Here is a 19,708-nt window from a genome sequence, read left to right as displayed (position 1 = left end):
TTGGCTTGGGCTGCTCGCCGACTAAGACAGTATATGTTGAATCATACCACTTTGTTGATTTCTAAGATGGATCCCATCAAATACATATTTGAGAAACCTGCCCTCTCCGGAAGAATAGCGAGATGGCAGATGATTTTAACAGAGTATGATATCCAGTATACTACCCAGAAAGCAATCAAAGGAAGCGTGCTGGCCGATCATTTGGCTCATCAGGCGGTGGATGATTACCAATCTATGAATTTTGAGTTCCCAGATGAGGATGTCATGCTTGTTACTGATCATGAAAAACCGGGACCGGATGAAGGACCCAAACTGGGATCCCGATGGACTATGGTTTTTGATGGATCTTCTAATGCATTGGGCCACGGTGTTGGTGTTGTAATTATCTCTCCCGGGGGGTACCATACACCTTTCACTGCTAGACTATGTTTTCATTGTACCAATAATATGGCTGAGTATGAAGCATGTATTTTGGGACTCAAGGCTGCTATAGACCTGCGAATCAGGTTTTTGAGCGTGTACGGGGACTCAGCGTTGGTAATCAGTCAGATCAAAGGAGAATGGGACACTAAACATCCGAATCTCATCCCTTACCGAGAATGGGTGATGACATTAATCCCATACTTTGAAGAGATTACATTTGAACATATTCCACGAGAAGAGAATCAGTTGGCGGACGCACTGGCCACCATATCATCTATGTTCAGAGTCAGATGGGACGATGAAGCTCCCAGGATCGCTATTGAACGATTAGATGAACCAGCATATTGTCATGAACTCAACACTGAGGGAGTACAGGAGAAACCTTGGTTCCACGAAGTAAAAAGATATTTAGAAGCTCAGGAATACCCTGAAGGGGCATCCATCAATGACAAAAAATTCCTGAGGAAGTTCTCCGCTAAATTCTTTCTGAGTAATGGAGTATTATACAAACGCAATCATGATTCGACTCTGCTTCGCTGTGTGGATAAAAAGGAAGCAGAAAAGATTATGGAAGACATGCATGACGGTATTTTCGGGACTCATTCTAGTGGACATACAATGGCCAAGAAGATTCTGAGATCAGGGTATTATTGGTCTACCATGGAAGCTGATTGCCACCATCACTCCAGAACCTGTCACAAGTGTCAGATCTATGCGGACAAAGTACATGTGCCTCCTGCTCCATTGAACGTGTTGACAGCACCTTGTCCCTTTGCAATGTGGGGCATCGATATGATTGGAGAGATTAAACCTACGGCTTCTAATGGACATCGCTTCATTCTCGTCGCTATTGATTACTTTACAAAGTGGGTAGAGGCAGCCTCATTTGCTTCTGTCACCAAGAATGTGGTGGCACGGTTCATCAAGAATAGTCTCATCTGTCGGTATGGCATCCCTGAAAGAATTATCACTGACAATGGTACTAACTTGAACAACAAGATGATTACTGAACTCTGCACGCAGTTCAAAATAAAACACCATAACTCTTCTCCGTACTGGCCTAAGATGAATGGCGCCGTAGAAGCTGCTAATAAGAATATCAAGAAGATCATACAAAAGATGACGGTGACGTACAAAGACTGGCATGAGATGTTACCGTTTGCTCTTCACGGTTATCGCACTTCAGTACGCACTTCGACAGGGGCAACTCCATTCTCTTTAGTTTACGGAATGGAAGCCGTTTTACCAGTGGAAGTTCAGATTCCCTCTCTAAGAATCATGAAAGAGGCAGGTTTAGACGAGGATGAATGGATTCAGACTCGGCTCGATCAGATAAATTTGATTGACGAAAAGAGACTTGCGGCTGTTTGTCATGGGCAGATATATCAGAAGCGCATGACCCAGGCATTTAACAAAAGAGTCAAGAGACAGGTGTATCGAATTGGCGACTTGGTGATCAAGCGTATCATTCTACCACAAGGTGATTCCAGAGGCAAATGGACCCCCACATACGAAGGGCCATTTGTAGTTAAGAAAGTATTCTCTGGTGGAGCCATGATGCTTGCTACAATGGATGGCGAGGATTTCCCGCATCCCGTGAACGCAAACATAGTCAAAAAATACTACGCATAAAAAAGACCCGCTAGGTCGACGTACCTAGGCAAAAGTAAGGGCATCCCGGCGAACCAAAAGGGTTCGGGCAAAAATTAGGGATAAACATATAAAAATGTACACCCAGCAAGTCGAAAACCTGAAAAGGCGGCTTAGGTAAAAAAAGGTATCCCGGTGGACGGAAAACCTGAAAAGGCGGTCCAGGCAAAAATTAAGGATTAAAGCGTATGACTATGTCCCGTTCTCAGACAGCTTCATCCAAGTTCAAGGGACTGAACAAGCCAATCACTTCTATCCGACAGCAGGAGATGAGATGCTTAAAGACATAATGACAGTAGCGAAGCTAATATCAATAGGACTTTTTCTGCATAGCTTTCTCTTTGTTTTCTTGACAATTTCCTCTTACTAGGATTTCTGTCTCTTTGTACACAAATTGCCTGTTTATAGGCCCTTTTTCGAAATCAATACAATGTCATTTCCAAAAAGATGATTTTGTTTTCACTTTTTCTGTTTTGTTTGTGTAAACGTCCATTGATTTAATTTGAATTGATTTATGCATTTGAATATGATCAATGTTTACCAAAAAAATGCCGGCCTATAATAGTAATAGCAATTACTATACGACTTCAGGATCGAGGAGAAGGTCTAACCATGCCTCCCAATGAATCCGGTGCCAATTCATTCCCCGGCAACACCAGTTATTCTCCCGAAGAAATTGGCATCACTAGACCAACTGGTCATCTTTTCTACCCCGACCAAGCTCTGCCGAATGTTTCTACCATCAGATAAAAATCAAATACCCCCCAGCTGAGACAGGGTCGTCAGTACAAATATCTCCGACCAGAAGACTGGATTTATTTCCCCAGTAGAGTCCCCTGGAAGAACGTTTCAGACGCATATGCATTCATTACATCATTTCACATCACATACCTGCAGACAATGTTCACATTTATTTCATTCCGCATCATATACATTATGTCGTTTCGTAGCATGCACACGCATACCACGTTCGCAGGCATAAAGCATCTCATGCACCATGACATTGCATGAAACTAACTTGATCTTTCAGGTTAATTATCCTCCTGATCACATTCAAGATTCGAATACAGCTCTCGGATATAATCCATGTGACAGACTCTCTGACATTCTCCTAATGGTGGCATCTCTAAGCCCATCCCAGATATTCATTGCAAATACGACCACAAATATTATCAGATACAGCCTAACGTACGGTTCATTCTGATTCAGCCCAACATATGACTCCTTCAGCTCAGATACGATCTAACGTACGATCCATTCTGACACTCGGCAACTCCAACACGGTCTAACGTACGACCCATTTGGATCTTCAAACCCTCGGATACTGCCTAGCGTACGGTATATTCCAAGGTGTAGTCTAGCGTACGACTACTTTCTTCTTCAGATACAGCCTAACGTACGGCTCATTCTGCGACTCCAATACGGTCTAATGTACGACCCATTTGGACCTTCAAATCCTCAGATGTTGCCTAGCGTACGGTACATTCCGGGGTGTAGTCTAGCGTACGACTACTTTCTCCTTCAGATACAGCCTAACGTACGGCTCATTCTGCAACTCCAATACGGTCTAACGTACGACCCATTTGGACCTTCAAATCCTCAGATGCTGCCTAGCGTACAGTACATTCCGGGGTGTAGTCTAGCGTACGACTACTTTCTCCTTCAGATACAGCCTAACGTACGGCTCATTCTGCAACTCCAATACGTCCGTACGACCCATTTGGACCTTCAACTCAGATGTGATCTAGCGTACGATCCATTCTGATTCCACCTTCGTCAGATACAGCCTAACGTACGGCTCATTCTGCAATTCAGACACGATCTAGCGTACGATTCATTCTGATCTTTCATCCCCAGCAAAGTCATCCGCCTAATGAACAACTCACTCTAGTATTCGGATATGATCTAGCGTATGATCCATTCTGATCCCTTATCCCCAGCAGTATATAATGGATGATTCACTATACGGTCTAGCGTATGACCCGATATGACACCCATGTCTCCAGATATCGTCTAGCTTCCTGGATGGCATCTTTAAGCCCATCTCCATCAAGACTGGTTGACAAGTGCAAATTTTTGGGCATTCTAGTGTTCAATAATCTTCCACCTCCAGACCACGAACGGCATACTCGCCGTCCTAACTCTCTCGGTTCAAGAATATTGAACAGGGGCAGCTGTCATACCCCAAAATTTGCCCATTTATCTTGCAAAACATTTCTCGAAGTACTCCGACTTATTCTGCAAGGCACTGACATTAAAGGAACAAAAGCCCAGCTCACAACAGGCCCAATCCAGAAAATGGCCCAAACTAGCTCGCTCGCTAGGCGAGCAATTCCTTCGCCTAGCGAATCCCTCGTTATGACACTCGCCCCAGCGAAGCACCAGATCTAGTAAAAGCCCAAACTAGCTTGCTCGCTAGGCGAGCAATTCCTTCGCCTAGCGAAGCTTGCGAATATCAAAATTTCTGGGCTTCATTCTGAGCCCATTAGGTCATCATAATCACTATAAATAGCCAAGCTTCAGCCACGAAAATGAACACAGAGAAAGACGGACGGAAACCCTGGCATAGAAACCCTGGAGGCTACTTTAGAGAGTTCCGAGTGAAGAAACCCTGAAGGCCGCTCCTCCGCTTCGAAGCTACCGCCACCCAACTCCATCCGATACCAAAAGCGATCAGTCTCTTCAACATAGCAGCTTAGTTGCAAGCAGGTTTGCGCATCACTATTGTTTTATGCTTTCAATCGGTAATCTCTATATACATGAGGCATCATGATTGAAGTTTCGAATATGTAATTTGATTCCACATGCGAATTTAAATATGCTTGAATATCATGTTTGTCTATGCTATGCTTGTAATCAAATGCCATAAAAGTTCAGGTTTCCGGAAATCATGCTGCTGTCAAACTCAAAATCTGTCGCCGCTCGCTAGCACATCGCTAAGCGAGCCTGGAGCGAGCCCTCGCTAAGCCTTCGCTAGGCGAAGCAGGGGCGAATGGGACAGTGGCTGTTTCATTTTCTTGCTGTTCTATCTTATGTTCGTCTAATCATGAGTTATTATGATGCTGCGTCATTTGGCCTGAGTTCATGACTGTTGTGTTTATTTTATGGTGCAACTTTCAATTATACTTCATCTCGATGCTCTAATCTGTGTGTTGAATTGTGTAAAGGCTTATATGTTCTCGAAGAAACGGCCGGCTAGGTATTCCACCTTATGTGTGGGATACCCTTATGGAGATTCACTCTGAATTACTCAATTGATTTTAATGTATTAATTTTATGGCGAAGATCCACCCTAATGGCTTAATTGTTCTTAATGTATTGGTTTTAATATGGACCTAATTACCTACTTGATGACGGCTACCTAATTAATTGTAAAGCCTTGCCTTTAAATAAATGATCTCGAACCCCTCTTTGTTACCCAACGATATCACGGTATTATGGTCATGTCCCGCGAATGTGGGGATGCACTTAGCAAAGACCCAAAGACCCTTCGGTTAAATCATCATAGTCCCTCGAATGTTGCCTTTGTCCCTCGATGACCCTTCGGTATGGCCTACGGTTAAATGATGATCGTCCCTTCGAATGCTAAGGTATCCTCACAACTGTTGCCTTCGATGACCAATCGACGACCCTACGATGACCCTTTTACATCCAAAGGATAAAACTACTTGCTTCTCAATAGTAAGGACAGTTTTACCCTCATAAGGATAGGAAATGCCCGTAAAGACCTCGGACAGGTATAACCCTTAATTGCTCATTCATAACCTAAAATACTTTTCACACCTCACACATTTCAAACATCCCTTTTTTAGAAAAACACCACTTAGCATACATCCGTACTAGGATCATTGCCGAGTTATATTTTTCTAAGCAACTTTCAAAACTAAACGAGATAACCACTTTGTATACATTCATACAAGAATCATTACAAAGTTAAATTCTCCCTTTTAAAACACTTTCTACACATTTTTCAACACTTTTTTTTCAAAATGATAAAAACATAAATGATTGAGCAATTAAGAGCCCATGGATAACCATGGATACAAAGGGTGCTAACACCTTCCCTTTGTATAATGTACCTCCCGAACCTAAGAATCTAAATTAAGGTCTTTCTTGTTCTTTTCCACCTTTCCTTATTGGATAAAAGAAAAGTCGGTGGCGACTCTTGCTAACCGCGACATTGCGATTAAAAACACATAAAAGTCAGTTCACCGTATGACAAACATCATTTGATTCCACGATGAATCATACCATGAAGCAAAGTCACTCTGATACGTGGCACTGGCGTTCTGTTTCTCTAGAGGACAATCTTCTCTCCATGGTAGCTTGCGTATAACGACATTGGTACCCGACCTTGGCATATCCTGACACGACCAGGCAAAGGTATCCACATGCTCTTTCAACAGGGCTACCATTCTGTTCTCGACTCGCCTCTGAAGCGGCTCCAATTTTCACTTCCTTTCTGACCTTGGCGGTGCCTGGAATAACAATCTTGAATCGCTCCTCGTGCGGTTGAATCACCTTCTCCTCTTGTTTCAACAACCTGGCTAATTTCAGCAGATCACAATCTTCTTTGCCTTATTCTTCGGCATGATAGATCGGATTGTCGAAGTCATACAAAGGTGTAACCGAATTGTTATCAATGAGATCAGGAGGATAGTCACTTTTGAGGTCGGAACAAGACAAATCAAAAGGAAAGAAAATGAAAACAAACATTGCCATTTTTATTTTTTTATTTTTAAATTGCAAAAATAAATGAAAGACAGGGAACACCGCTTTTAATCACAAAAACATCCATTTATTACTGATGCAAAATGTTGCACAATGAAACACATGAGATGACCCTTACAATGGACCATTACGTTTCGGGCAAAACGTATGGCTTTCATGCAAACAAAATTGAAAAACAGAAATACTACACTTCAGGATGAGTGACAGTGGTAATCTTTGAGGCCTTCCAGTTTCCCGGTACGCACGATTTTATCCACGAGTCAAGCTCGCGGTCACGGTCAATCTCTTCACCCACTGTACAGCCGTGACCTGGATCCAGCATTCCGGCACTGACGAATGTGAATGGTTGACGACGTCCTCTGTTTTGTCTAGACGAGTCTTGATCTGGCTGATAGCCAACCCTGAACATATCCGCTTTCACCACAATGTCTATGATCTTCCCCCAGCCTAGGGCTTCTCCGTTCTTCACCACTTCCATGGCCTGTTTGTAAGAAGAAATGGACAACTTCTTCTCTTTGTCAACAACAACGGCGTTCTCCACCTTGACGGTTTCAACTGCCTGACTTGGCGTTTAAAATTTTTCACCGTCCATTTCTACTTCCGACATCTTCTGAGTCACCTCCCTCATCATTGCACACCCATTTGTGGCACTCTTTATCAGATATTTCGGGACCACAGACACGAGAGTTTTTAACTGATCCCCATCAGTCACATCTGTTCCTCTCTTGTCTTTTGACATCACTTTCACTCCCACGGGACCTGGCACGGGGTTAGGGTTAACATTCAGTGTTGGCGCCAAACTGATGGCCTTAGAATCCACCATGTCTTGGACGACGTGCTTGAAAGCTCTACAACCCTCAATGTTATGCCCTGGTGCCCCAGAATGGAACTCGCACCTGGCCTTCTCATCGTAATTTGCAGGCCTCTGATGCGGTTCTACAGGAACCAATATCCTCGGCCGAACTAACTCAAGATCCCTCAACCTTTTGAACAGAAGGGTATAAGTCACGGGTGGCTTATCAAACTGACGATTTGTCCCCTTCTTCACTTGGCTCTTAGCTTTCTGTACTTTCTGTTGAGGTGGCGGTTGCTGCTATGGTATAGGTGGATTACCAACAGAAGTGGTTACAGTGGCAACATAAGGGTGGTAACGATCTTTACCGTGTTCCTTTCGGGTAGGCACACCACCTAATTCAACCTCCTTCTTGAGCTGACCACTGTCGGAGGACTTCTTTACTACGGATGACGGACCCTTTCCCTGAACTTTCTCCTTTATCATCCAGCTCTCAATCCTCTCCAACCTCTCAGTAATTGCCTTCTGCCCCAAGGCGAGCCCCTGCACGACTTTGAACAAATCTCCCATCATCTCTTTCAACTCGAGAATGTCGGCGTTGGGTGGATCCATTAGCTTGGATTTGTTGAGTCTGGCCAAATATCTGAACGGAAGAGCTATGCACACCAGTTAGACACCTATAAAACAGCAAATAGGTTAGTATGACTCACAAATGCAATGTTTATCCGTGTGAGGAATGTCCTTTGATCCTAGCTTCATTGAGACGGATAATATTTCAACAACAACATTCTGACACCCAGATATCTCTCGACCAGAATCTCAATCAAAAATGGACCCTGAGTACGGATAGACATGGTTTAAATGCAGATGAATGCGAAATGGGACTTATGCAAATGCATGAATACAGGTCACTGTGCCATCTCCAAGTCGTCTGAAGACCCATTAAGTCTCTGAACCAGTCACAGTCATCTGAGGACCCATGTAACCATAAGTCCAACTTGGAAAGTTCCAAAATAAACGGAACAGGGGATATATCACCCTCATCACAGGACAATCTCTGGACAGGTAGCCACAAGATCCTCTGAACAAGTGCCCTCAAATTCAGCCTAGGGATCCGAAATAAACGGAACCCTCTGATAGATATCACGGAAAGAACTCCAACGTGTCAGAGATAGATATCCATAAGTCCATCTAAACCATAGTCACCATCAGTACCTGCAAATGATTCAACCCCTCCCCACTCACGGGTGTCATCTAGGCCAGGGTAAGGTCAAGAGAAACGCAGGATAAACAACCCTTTCATAGAATATCATCATGTACACACCCGAAGTATGTAACGATAATACCCCATCAGAGTCTGAACTGCTCGTGATATCAAGTTCCGCTAAGTGGCGCAATACCACCCGCTTCCCAAGAATCACTCTATTCCTAGGTTTCCTAGAGTTCACTCGTAGCCTGGGTATTGGGCCTTTTACCTCATGTAACTCCCACCCCAACAGAGAGATAACACAACACAACCAGATGAACAGATGAATGCAAACATAAATGCAAACATAAATGCAAATATAAACAAATAAATGCAATAAACGAAACAGCAAAAGCAACCAAACCCTATCCTAGAGAGCGCTAGGAGAGACTCGCTTAGGGAAGATGGACCAGCAGGAGGTCAACTTCTCTATGTCCCCAGCAGAGTCGCCAGCTGTCGCATTACGCGAAAAACCGGCAGGAAAACGAAACAACAGAGTCGCCACCGTGCGTTATTTATCCCAAAGGAGGGAAAGGAAACGCTCGAAGTAAACCTGGAAAAGACATGGTCTCGCGACCAGAGATTAATGGGATCGGGAGTCGGTTATGCGAAGGGAAGGTATTAGCACCCCTACGCATCCGTCGTACTCGACGGGATCCACACACAAAAGAAAGGATAAAGGTTGCTAAAAACTGCTCAAACACTGCACACACAGGCTGAAAGGAGACACAGAAAGACAACAGAAACTAACTCGGCAGGACATCGCATCCTGGGCCTACGTAGTCTATCAGGCACAGACATCAGAGTCGACGTAGTTCGGGACGGGGAAAACGTGCTCGCTAGGATGTCGCATCCTATGCATACGTATCTTCTCTGACCGGAGAAGAATCAGAGCACTCGTAGCCCGGCTAACGCACGCCAAACAAAACACAAACAGGAAAACCTGGAAACCGAATGCCAATCGCTGGACTTACATCAGATCCGAACCAACAAACACACACAGGAAACCAACTGCCAATCGCTGGACTTATGTCGGACTCCAAACAAAGAAATAAGACACAGGAAACCAACTGCTAATCGCTGGACTTACGTCAGACTCCAAACACACACAAAGGGGTTAAAAAAGAAAAAGGGCGCCCGGAGAGATCAGCTTATCTCCTGCCTACATACCTCCTCTGGTATGAGGATCAGGGCGACGTAGTTCCCCTACGCAGGGAAAAAGGACTAGCCTAACCAGATACAAAGGGAGACATAAACTACTAGGGAGACTACGACTCGAGCCTAGAAGTTGTCATGCATACGATCCCTATGTTAAGGTTGCTATCTAACTTGCACAGGGAGCAAGCTATCTTAAACAGCACAGGCAAAACAGACATACACACAATTAGCACACACTATATACAAACAAAGTGGGCTCACACAAGGTTAGGCTGTGAAACACAAGCCAACTGGAATCGGGTGTAGTTAGCTCTTAACCCTAACATTGAGAGTTAGGGTGAAGCAGATGAAATGGGAAGTAAGGATAAGGCCTCACAGCTCTTATCCCTGGCCTGGGAGAGCTTTAGACAAATGAAAGTGTGGGAGTTCAGAAAGTTGGAACTCTTCTCCACAGATGACTGACACAACAAAGATCTTGGGTTAATATCCACAATGCATCAACACAAGGTGTGTGAGCAAAGTGAATGACACACTGAATAGCAGGAGATGGATTGCACCTCTCTTTTATCTGCCAATTGCCTCATAGAGGTCTTTTCCTGCTTGGCACAAAAATAAACAAACACAAGCATTGCCTCTTAAGGAGAGCTTCAGACAGGTGCCTGCCCCCATAACAGGACAGGTCTTCCAGACTACATGAAGTCAGAGAGTTATACCTCAATGGTTAAGCAACCAAGCAAAGCAAAAAGCAAGTTCAAAAGAACTCAAAGCAACTTATGTACCTGAAAAAAATCTAACTCAATCAGTATACAATTCAAACAATCAAACAGACAGTCAATCACACAATCAGACATATAAGCAAGCAATGTGCAAGGCACAAGCCAATGGGCACAACACAAACAACTTGGCATCAACCTACAAAAAAATTCAAAGTTAGTCAACATCAACCACTTAATCAACTCAAGAGAGTGAACCACTTCAATCATGGCAATGTGCTTCTTAACCTGAAATCCACAACCCAAACAGTGAGTCCAAACCACTAGGTCAAAGCCTAGGGTCAAAAGAGGGTCAAACATTCAAAACAGAACATGAAATTCAACATGAATCAACTTCATTCAATCAAGAACACAAGCCAAAAAGTCCCATATCAATATCATTAACCAAATTCATTTCATGAACCAAATATGGCAAAGTATGCAAGTTGTGACCACATTGTGACATCAGAAGAAACAAATGCACATCAATTCAAAAATGATTCAAATAATCTCAACAAAATTCATGAGTAAACAGGACATACAAAATGATCATCACACAAAAAATTAGGAGCATTGGACATCAATAGGCATGGTAATCACATTGCATAAGTCAAGGCAAACATAAACAAGCCCATGTGTGACACTAATTGTCACACCAACTTAGCATAAGCATAAAACAAAAATGAATCATGGTAAAAACCTCAAACCAAAGCCAAAACACCATTCAACATGTCTAGAAATAGTGTGCAAAGTTTCACATCCATTGGATAAACCACAAGAATTTCATGATCAAATGAAAATCAAGGCAATTCAAAAGCTCAAATATGACCATCCAGAATGAAAAATCTCAATTAAATCAGAAATCAATCCAAAAATTCTAACAAAAATCATGAGCAATCACAACATCCATATCAAGCATCATGCAAAAAATCAAGGCATTTGGATAACATTTGGCATGGAAAATTTATCAATCAAGTTGAACATCACAAGGTGTGACACACATTGTCACACCTACCTTAATATGATCGTAAAACAGAAACTACAAATGGTAAAAATACCAAATCAACACCAAAATGTCAAGCCAAGAGTCTAGTTTCAACATGTAAAATTTCATGAGCATTGGATAAACAACCAGCATTTCACAAAGGATATGGCAAGGCAATGTCAATAATGGACACATGTACACAAACCCTAGCACCAAATATTTTCCAGCCGTGCACAATTTATGAAAAAATGCTCATAAAATACTAGACAGGATAAGGAACATCATGCAAAAAATCTCACAATTTTTGGATCATTATTCAATTATTTATGAATTTTGGAAGGTGAAGAAAAAATGAAAAATGATATGAGAAGCATGTATGAACATATGGAGGGAAAAGGAAAAAATAAGCAAGGCATTTGAATTTTTGCATTGAGCCGGAATCGAATGGAGTAGCATTTCAAATGTTAGCGCGCCAGCATGAAACGATGACGTATCACTTAAACCCTAAACAAACGTGCATGCATGGCCTTAAGAAATCCGCAGGAAACAGGATGAACTGGCAAGTAAATTCGCAGCAAGGCTTATGCGTTTCAAAGGAAAATTCGCAGGTAATATGCAGCCATGAAGAACACATGAAGATCTTCATCAACCAATTTCCAGAAAAATTAAAAGTGTCCAGAAATCAACATGGCGCATATCATTGTAAAGATCATTCAACATACATCACGAATCCACAATTATTTCATCAAGAAACAACAAATTATGCACGGATCGAAGAAAAGAAAAATCATCAACCAAACTTCAATCCATCGAATCTCACTCAATTTGGCACGGAATTGCACGATTTAAAGCTCAACATCATTAGCATTCAAAGATCAACAACAATAGCACAAGAATTTTAAGAAATAAGAGATTCGATTTTGTGACCTCTTGAAGAAACAGAACTGGAATTGGTGGATTCACGCCTTGCAATGCTCAAACAGATCTTCCAAAGTGCTTGTGAAGTTGATTGGATGAAGAATTGAAGCTCAACTGCACACGATTTGGTCAGAATTTTGATTTGCCATGGATGAACTCAAGCTTCAATATGCTGCAAAAAGGCACGGATTCTCTTGGATCTATGTTCAATCTTGCTCCATGATGCTTCCAAATGATGAATTGATCAAGAAATGTGGACTATGTTTGAAGAACTTCAAAGAAATTTGAGAGAAAAAGTTTGAAGAATTTTTCTAGATCTGAAAATATGGTTGTGTTCATTATGAAAACAGTTAGGATTTTAGGCTTTATACTTCCTCCTAATCATGCTTTTAATCATGTTTAAGCATTGGTAATGGGATTAGCAAGAAATGAGGTGCATATGCCAATTTGATATTTCACCTTATGCATGAAAATTATGGATGAACAGTACACGGGTTTGGGCTCAAATTCACTTAAAAACCCATTTTTGAGCTATTGGAAATGATAGAATGCTTAAACAATGCACCAAATTTAAACTTTAATTTTCCCTCCAAAAATTAAGTGAAATACCAAATGTTCATGTGATCATAATTCATGAAATGCAATGCATGATTTAGAAAGTATAGGTCAAAAGAAGAATGTTGCAAAAAGAACCACTTGAATTGAACTTTTGGTTTGAAAGTTATGCACATTTGAAGTTCAAGTACACCTTGCCATGATTGATCCATATCTCTTCAACCACACATGAGAAATCCATGATCTTGGACTTTTTGGAAATGGGAGAGAAAGATCTTCAACTTTCATGTTGGACAAAATTTCATTTGAAGCTTTCTTGATGATGTAATCTTGAGTTGAAAACCTTTCCATTTTTGACGAATTCAAATTACAGGTCACCTGCTATTTTTGGAAAGTTTTGATCTGACCTCAAATTCTTCAATGTTGATGTTTGAAATGTCAAATAAGACTTATATGAACATGAATGAGGCATCTCTAACCATCTCCCACCTCCAACTCCATGGTTGAACTGATAGTTGACTTTTGTTGACTTTTTAGGGTTTCAGATGAATTGATCATTGACTGATGAACCTTGAACCTTCAATTCTTGGCCAAACCACTTCCAAATGATCCTTGAATCATATGAACTCAATGTACCAACCCTAGGGCTTTGATTCCATAGAAAATGCACTTGCTTGCTTGCACAGTTGAATCTCCTGACCAGTCTTGCCTGATGACTTGATGGACTATACAATGAACAATGCAATGTTAATGACCTAAAAATGAAAATGTATATACAAAATGGGAGGTGCAAATTTGAGGTGCTACACTAGGATTGAAATGGTGGAAAAAGGACCACATAAATCAGTATGGAAGATTTCAAAAGGTGCAGATGGAAAAGTAATGCTATTAGGGGATGGTAATTCTTTTATTTACCAAAAAGAACAAGAATCACAAGGAATGTTATTACTTTTATAAGGAATGAAAGGAAAAGTTTTGGATACATTGTGTAAACCTACTCTAGATATATGGTCTAGCCTTAAATGCCAAATAGTACTAGGAGATTGAGCTATAGATAGCATGCATGAGAGTGTTTTGAGGAAGTATGAATATATAATCCTCTTTGTAGGTTAACTATACCAATCATTATCTTGGAATGATTCTGCAGAATTTGACATGAATCAACATTGAAATCCACAAAATCACCCTACTCCTATTGAATCTATGAATAATCCTTCTACAAAACACTTTTTCCTGTCTATGATGACCCTCTGAACATAAGCCAAATCCCTAGTTCTACTGACAATTCTTGTATCCTACTGATAACGACCATTTATCTACTAGTCCACAAAACCCTACTCCTACTAAATTTCACTTTTTATTATAAAATTTATTATAAAATCTGGATCTAAGTCCATTTATTTAGAGTATCAATCTAACACACATTTGAGAACGTATATATAAGTTATATAAACAATTATATTTTTAATAAAAAAATCGATATGAAACAAAAACAATATAAAAATAGATTTCAACACAAACAGTTCTAAAGAAAGTGAGATGTATCGTCTTCAGATCCATTTGTATCATGCTCAGATCCATTTTGCAGTGGGTCAAAGACTCTGCGTTAGGATGAAACCATATATAATCTCTCGAGTTGGTTGGAATTTTGCTAGTACTACTACTACTCTGGACTTGAATGTCTGCACTATTATCATCCCTTGTAAAAGCTCTACCAACTATGCATAGATGGATAGAAACCAGAATAGTAATCCCAACGAATAATATTACCAAAGAAATGACAATTTCTATTACCATAGGGTGTAATTACCATAGTTTTCGGTGTAATCTAGTTTTAGCTGGTGAAAAAAAACTAAGACAAGGTTCAAACATAATTATGATACAATTTGTTTGTTCCTCAATGACAACACGACAATACAGAAGCTCAAAATCACATAATTAATTATTATTTTTAATCGAAAACATTAGAGAAAATCACTACTAATAATTATGAATTTTGTATTATTAAACACAGAGATATAAAATTTAGTTGTGGTTGAATTTAGTTCTGTTGTTAAATTTCAATTCCTTAATTAAAGCCTTAATCATATTCAGCATATGATACTAAAATGAAAATATCAACTTTGTTCGCTGCGAAATGTTCAAATCTACCCGTTTGTATTGTTGTTTTCATCTTCAAACTGTTTTGAAATGATGGAAATTGTGCTTACATTGATTGCAAGAGATACAAAATTATGTCCAGTTAGGAAGCCATGACAAAGATGAAATCCCACATCATTTTATTATTACATAAATGTGTTTGAAATGAAAGAGGACCATCGGTTAAGAATTAAACATATGTTTTAATAAAATGGACTATAGATCCGATATGTTTCCCAAAATTTTAATTAATTAATTTATTAAATAACATTTAAATAATAATTATATAAAAAAATATTTAAAAATAAATTATCATAATTAATGATTCCACGATAGTATCGCACATCTTATATTAAAGAGACCAATAATTATATTAAAGAGACCAATAATTTAAAACCCTCAAACTAAAAGGATCAAAAATATATTTAAGAAAATATATTTAAGTTTAACAAAAAAATATCATATCAGATAAATATATATAACTAGATGGTCACTTCACTATAACTTAACTTACCATAAAGATCAAATATTACGGAATGAAGTTAAAAGTAACATTTTTTAATTAAGGAACTAAAATAAAATATTAAATTAAATTAAGATTTAGAAAGAAACCTACGAGATCTTTGTTATGTTCACATCACATCTTTCTTTTTTTTCTAAATAAAATCATAGCTTAAAAGTATTATAGGTTAAAAATATGAGTTTGAAAACGGTGTTAAAAACATAACCACTACACCAACACCAAAAACAACACCAGTAACCACAAATGTCAGCGTTGGTGTCTGACACACTTTTTTCAATCTTGCGCAAAGATTTGCCATAACAAATTCTCAACCTAACTAGAATAGACTCCCTGCCACTAGTATTGACAGATGACACTTGATCTGAGATGCCAAATTATTGTACTAATATTTCCCAGATTTCCTATAGGTATGATATGTTCCATGTTGATAAAAACAGAATATTGGATTCAACCTTCAGATCAACGTCTTAATTGTCCAATGTTTAACTTGCAATTACTGATATGGCTATTCATACATCATATTTCATGGAGCTTAGCAGAAAGATGGAGAAAAATTGATTGAGAAACAAGCAAACACAAACACAAATATAGAATTTCTTAAAACATGAAAACACACATCATATCTCTTATCTAGTACTTTGATATTAAACTATCCACCACTTTGTACACATCATTGTTTGCTCCATTCTTTAAAAGCAGTAAGATGCAGCAAAATCACAGTACCATATATGTTTTCTTCTTACACATCATCTGCGATCATACGCTTAATAGAAACGATTCTGTCACCTTTTACGAGATGCGGCTGCTGCAATCCCACCAGCAATCAGTCCAACGGCAGTTGCAGCCACAGTTGCAGCAATGCCTAAGCCAATGACACCATCTACAACGGAGGAATAGAAACAATGTCAGTGTTAATTAGAGCCCAAATCAAGTCACTACTCATTGGTCTCAATATGATAAAACGGGCAGAAAAGGCATGGGGAATCGTCAATAATTGTTGAGAACCTTTTGTAATCCGTTCCTGAATCGCTGACTCAAGTGTCAATGCCTGCCTCCAGTCAGGTGCAATCTGCAGAAGAAAAAATGTATGATAACATATCAAATGATGCTATGTTATGTTGGTGTCAAAGATAGATTGAATATTTATCTATGATGCATAGGTACGGATACGATACTGGGTGCGGATATTGGTACCGGTATAGGATACGGCACTTCTAAAAATATCAAGGTACGTGTACGTTAATAAGAAATAAGAATTTTTTATAAAATATGTGAGTAGAGAACTAAATTGTTAGGTTCATAACAAAACACCCCTATAAAAAGTTGAAAAAACCAAAAATAATGATAAGATACAATAACAAAAAAATTAAAAATAAAATACCACGAGTATGGTACGACTACCCGGTACCGGTACTTCGCCATTTTAGAAGTACCCGTGCTTCAGAGATATTTATCTAGTCTTTGAGGAAAAAAACATCAAAACATTGTTTCTAGTGTTTCGAAATTACATTCTAGTTAGATTTCATCTTCAAACTATCACAATTAAAAAGAATTTTTTTTAACTGAATCATGCAGCCGCCACCCGCATATAAAGTAAAAATTGAAAATATTGTTATGAAGTAAATAGACCAAATTAGGGGAACATGATTTAAAACATCGGACGAAAACACACCTACGTGATTTTTTCTACATAAGAAACTGATGAAATCATTATACAACAATAGTTAAAAAGTGGATGAAGTGTAGGATGTTAAAGAATTAGAGAGGTGGAAGGCTCGGTTCTAATATTTCTTTAGATAGTTGGAAGTGTTAGTAGGAGCCGAGCCGAAAGTGATTCTACAGGTAATAAAATCGATTTTAACATGTATGATTTCATATTTGGAGCACATCCTGAATTGATTCTTACATGTTTGGTTGCTCTTGAGTAGAATTGATTATGCTTTTCAGAATTTATTCTACTTGAAACTAGAATTTGTAGCTTTTGAGTCTAAACATGATTTTTAGACAGAAATTTACTATTTCATTTTTACAAAAATTTATCCAAACATAAATAACTTAACCTTCAAATCACTTTTAGCTAAAATCAAGTTTAGATAATCAATTCACTTAAAATCAAATTTCTTCCCTAGGCCAGACAGAGGTCTAGGGGGAGTCTTGTGGATAGAAACAGGTTAAACGAGAAAAAAAAAATTCTTCTCAAGTTTTGATTAAAAATAAGGATCTTGATAGCGATACAAAAACCGCAAAAGCAAAAAATCAAACATACGCTGAATATTGTAGCTTTTGATACTAGAATTGAGTTCAACATTTTAATTTATTATTCAACTCACTTTTACATGTATCCAAACATAAATCATTTAATAGTCAAAATGAATTCATCGAAAAATAATTTTCACCACCACTGAACCGAACACACATCAAGTAACAACCACCACAGAACCATACACACACCAAGTAACAATAAGGCCATAGAAAGAAAACCATACCTCAAGGCATTTCTCAACAAGATCCCTACTCTTTGAATAGTCACCACTTCTATAATATCCAACCGCCAGAAGATAAAGATTCTCCCTTTGCTGCAGCGGATCTACTGTGCTAGGTAATGATGCTGCCATAGGATAACAAGAGTATTACTTTGCTGAATACATTGAGTTACAAGTTAGGTAAAATAGATAGATAGAGAGATTGTGGGTTACATTGAAGCATTGCTATCCCACGCTGCACATCTTCTGGACGTTTTGAGTGGACAAGAGCCCATGATAAACGCAAGAGAGATTCTTGCATAGACTTATCAGAGGAGGGTTGTTTCTCGGCCTCAGCAACCTCTCTTTCACATCCCTACAAGTTCAGCATCATAATCAAAATCCAAATAAAAACGAAAACCCTAACAAAGGAGAAACGGTGCTTTTGATAATCGATAATCGAGAAGAGAGACTTACGGCGATGATGTCGGAATCGCAGGAAGGGAGATGGTCGGAGCCGGAGAAGAATTGACCGACTTTGTCAACGATCATTCCTAGCTTAGCTTCAAGTTTCGCCATTGAAATTGAATTGAATTGGATTGAGTTGAGAAATTGGTATTGGAGTTGTTTGATTGAAATTTGAGAGCACGCAGAGTTGTTTAAGTTTGGTTGGCTCGCACGCCGACTCAGAGTCGGACACGGAGTGGCGGTGTCTTACTCGTTAAGGAAAATGCACTAGATTTGTGTAAGCCGATACTACTATAATACCCTTACCTTTTTTTTTTGTCTTTGTTAAATAATTATTTGTTTGAGTTGCGTTCATTCAATAATACTAGTACTAGTTAACTACCGGATTTGATGATATCTATAATTTATTTTAAAAAATTATATTCTATCAGATGTTTGATGAATATAAATTAAATTATTAATTAATGTATCAAAATAATTAATTAATGTATTAAAATAATTCACTTGTTCATTAACGATTTATAAAAAATTTCTTAAAAATATTAAATTCAATTCATCCATTAAAGATAAAATTAATAATCATATTTTTAGTAGATCGATATTTAAAAAAATATATTTTTTTTTAAAATTTGATTTTAATTTTGAAAAAATCGATAATTCTTTTTTTCAAAAAAAACGGTTTTTTTTTATTTTTGAAAATAATGTTTTCAATTTTTTTTACTTTTGAAAAAAAATATCGGTTTTTCTTTTTCGAAAAAAAATGATTTTTTGTATTTCCATTGTTTTTTGTTTAAGATTTTTTTTACGAAAAAAATCAATTTTTTTATGGTTTTGAAAAAAAAAATTGTATTTTTTAAAAAAATGGGAAAAGAATATTTTTGAAAAACATATATATTTTTTAAAAC

The 19,708-nt window shown here is 38.7% G+C and overlaps 1 protein-coding gene across 1 annotated transcript; it reads right to left on the bottom strand.

The window, feature by feature from the left end:
• Positions 1 to 16,405: 16,405 nt before the first annotated feature.
• LOC127117828 (mitochondrial fission 1 protein A) lies at positions 16,406 to 19,136 on the bottom strand. Its single transcript, XM_051047943.1, has 5 exons — positions 18,813 to 19,136; positions 18,570 to 18,711; positions 18,360 to 18,481; positions 16,879 to 16,942; positions 16,406 to 16,753 (listed from the first exon to the last, which is right to left on the bottom strand). Exons 1-5 carry the CDS (start codon positions 18,912 to 18,914, stop codon positions 16,656 to 16,658), a joined length of 528 nt encoding a protein of 175 aa, XP_050903900.1. The 5' UTR covers positions 18,915 to 19,136; the 3' UTR covers positions 16,406 to 16,655.
• Positions 19,137 to 19,708: the final 572 nt, after the last annotated feature.

The sequence above is a fragment of the Lathyrus oleraceus genome, chromosome 2 (assembly GCF_024323335.1).
Source record: "Lathyrus oleraceus cultivar Zhongwan6 chromosome 2, CAAS_Psat_ZW6_1.0, whole genome shotgun sequence".
NCBI classification, from domain to species: domain Eukaryota; kingdom Viridiplantae; phylum Streptophyta; class Magnoliopsida; order Fabales; family Fabaceae; genus Lathyrus; species Lathyrus oleraceus.
The sequence above is the reverse complement of the archived record's forward strand: the minus strand, read 5'-3'. Positions and strand labels throughout refer to the sequence as shown.

Bases quoted from the DNA above. Each gene is read 5' to 3' on its own strand.
- LOC127117828 (XM_051047943.1), bottom strand. From the start codon at position 18,914: ATGGCGAAACTTGAAGCTAAGCTAGGAATGATCGTTGACAAAGTCGGT. The intron at 18,712-18,812 runs GTAAGTCTCTCT...CTGAACTTGTAG, and splicing joins GCGATTCCGACATCATCGCC to GGATGTGAAAGAGAGGTTGC. The intron at 18,482-18,569 runs GTAACCCACAAT...ATCCTATGGCAG, and splicing joins TGGGATAGCAATGCTTCAAT to CATCATTACCTAGCACAGTA.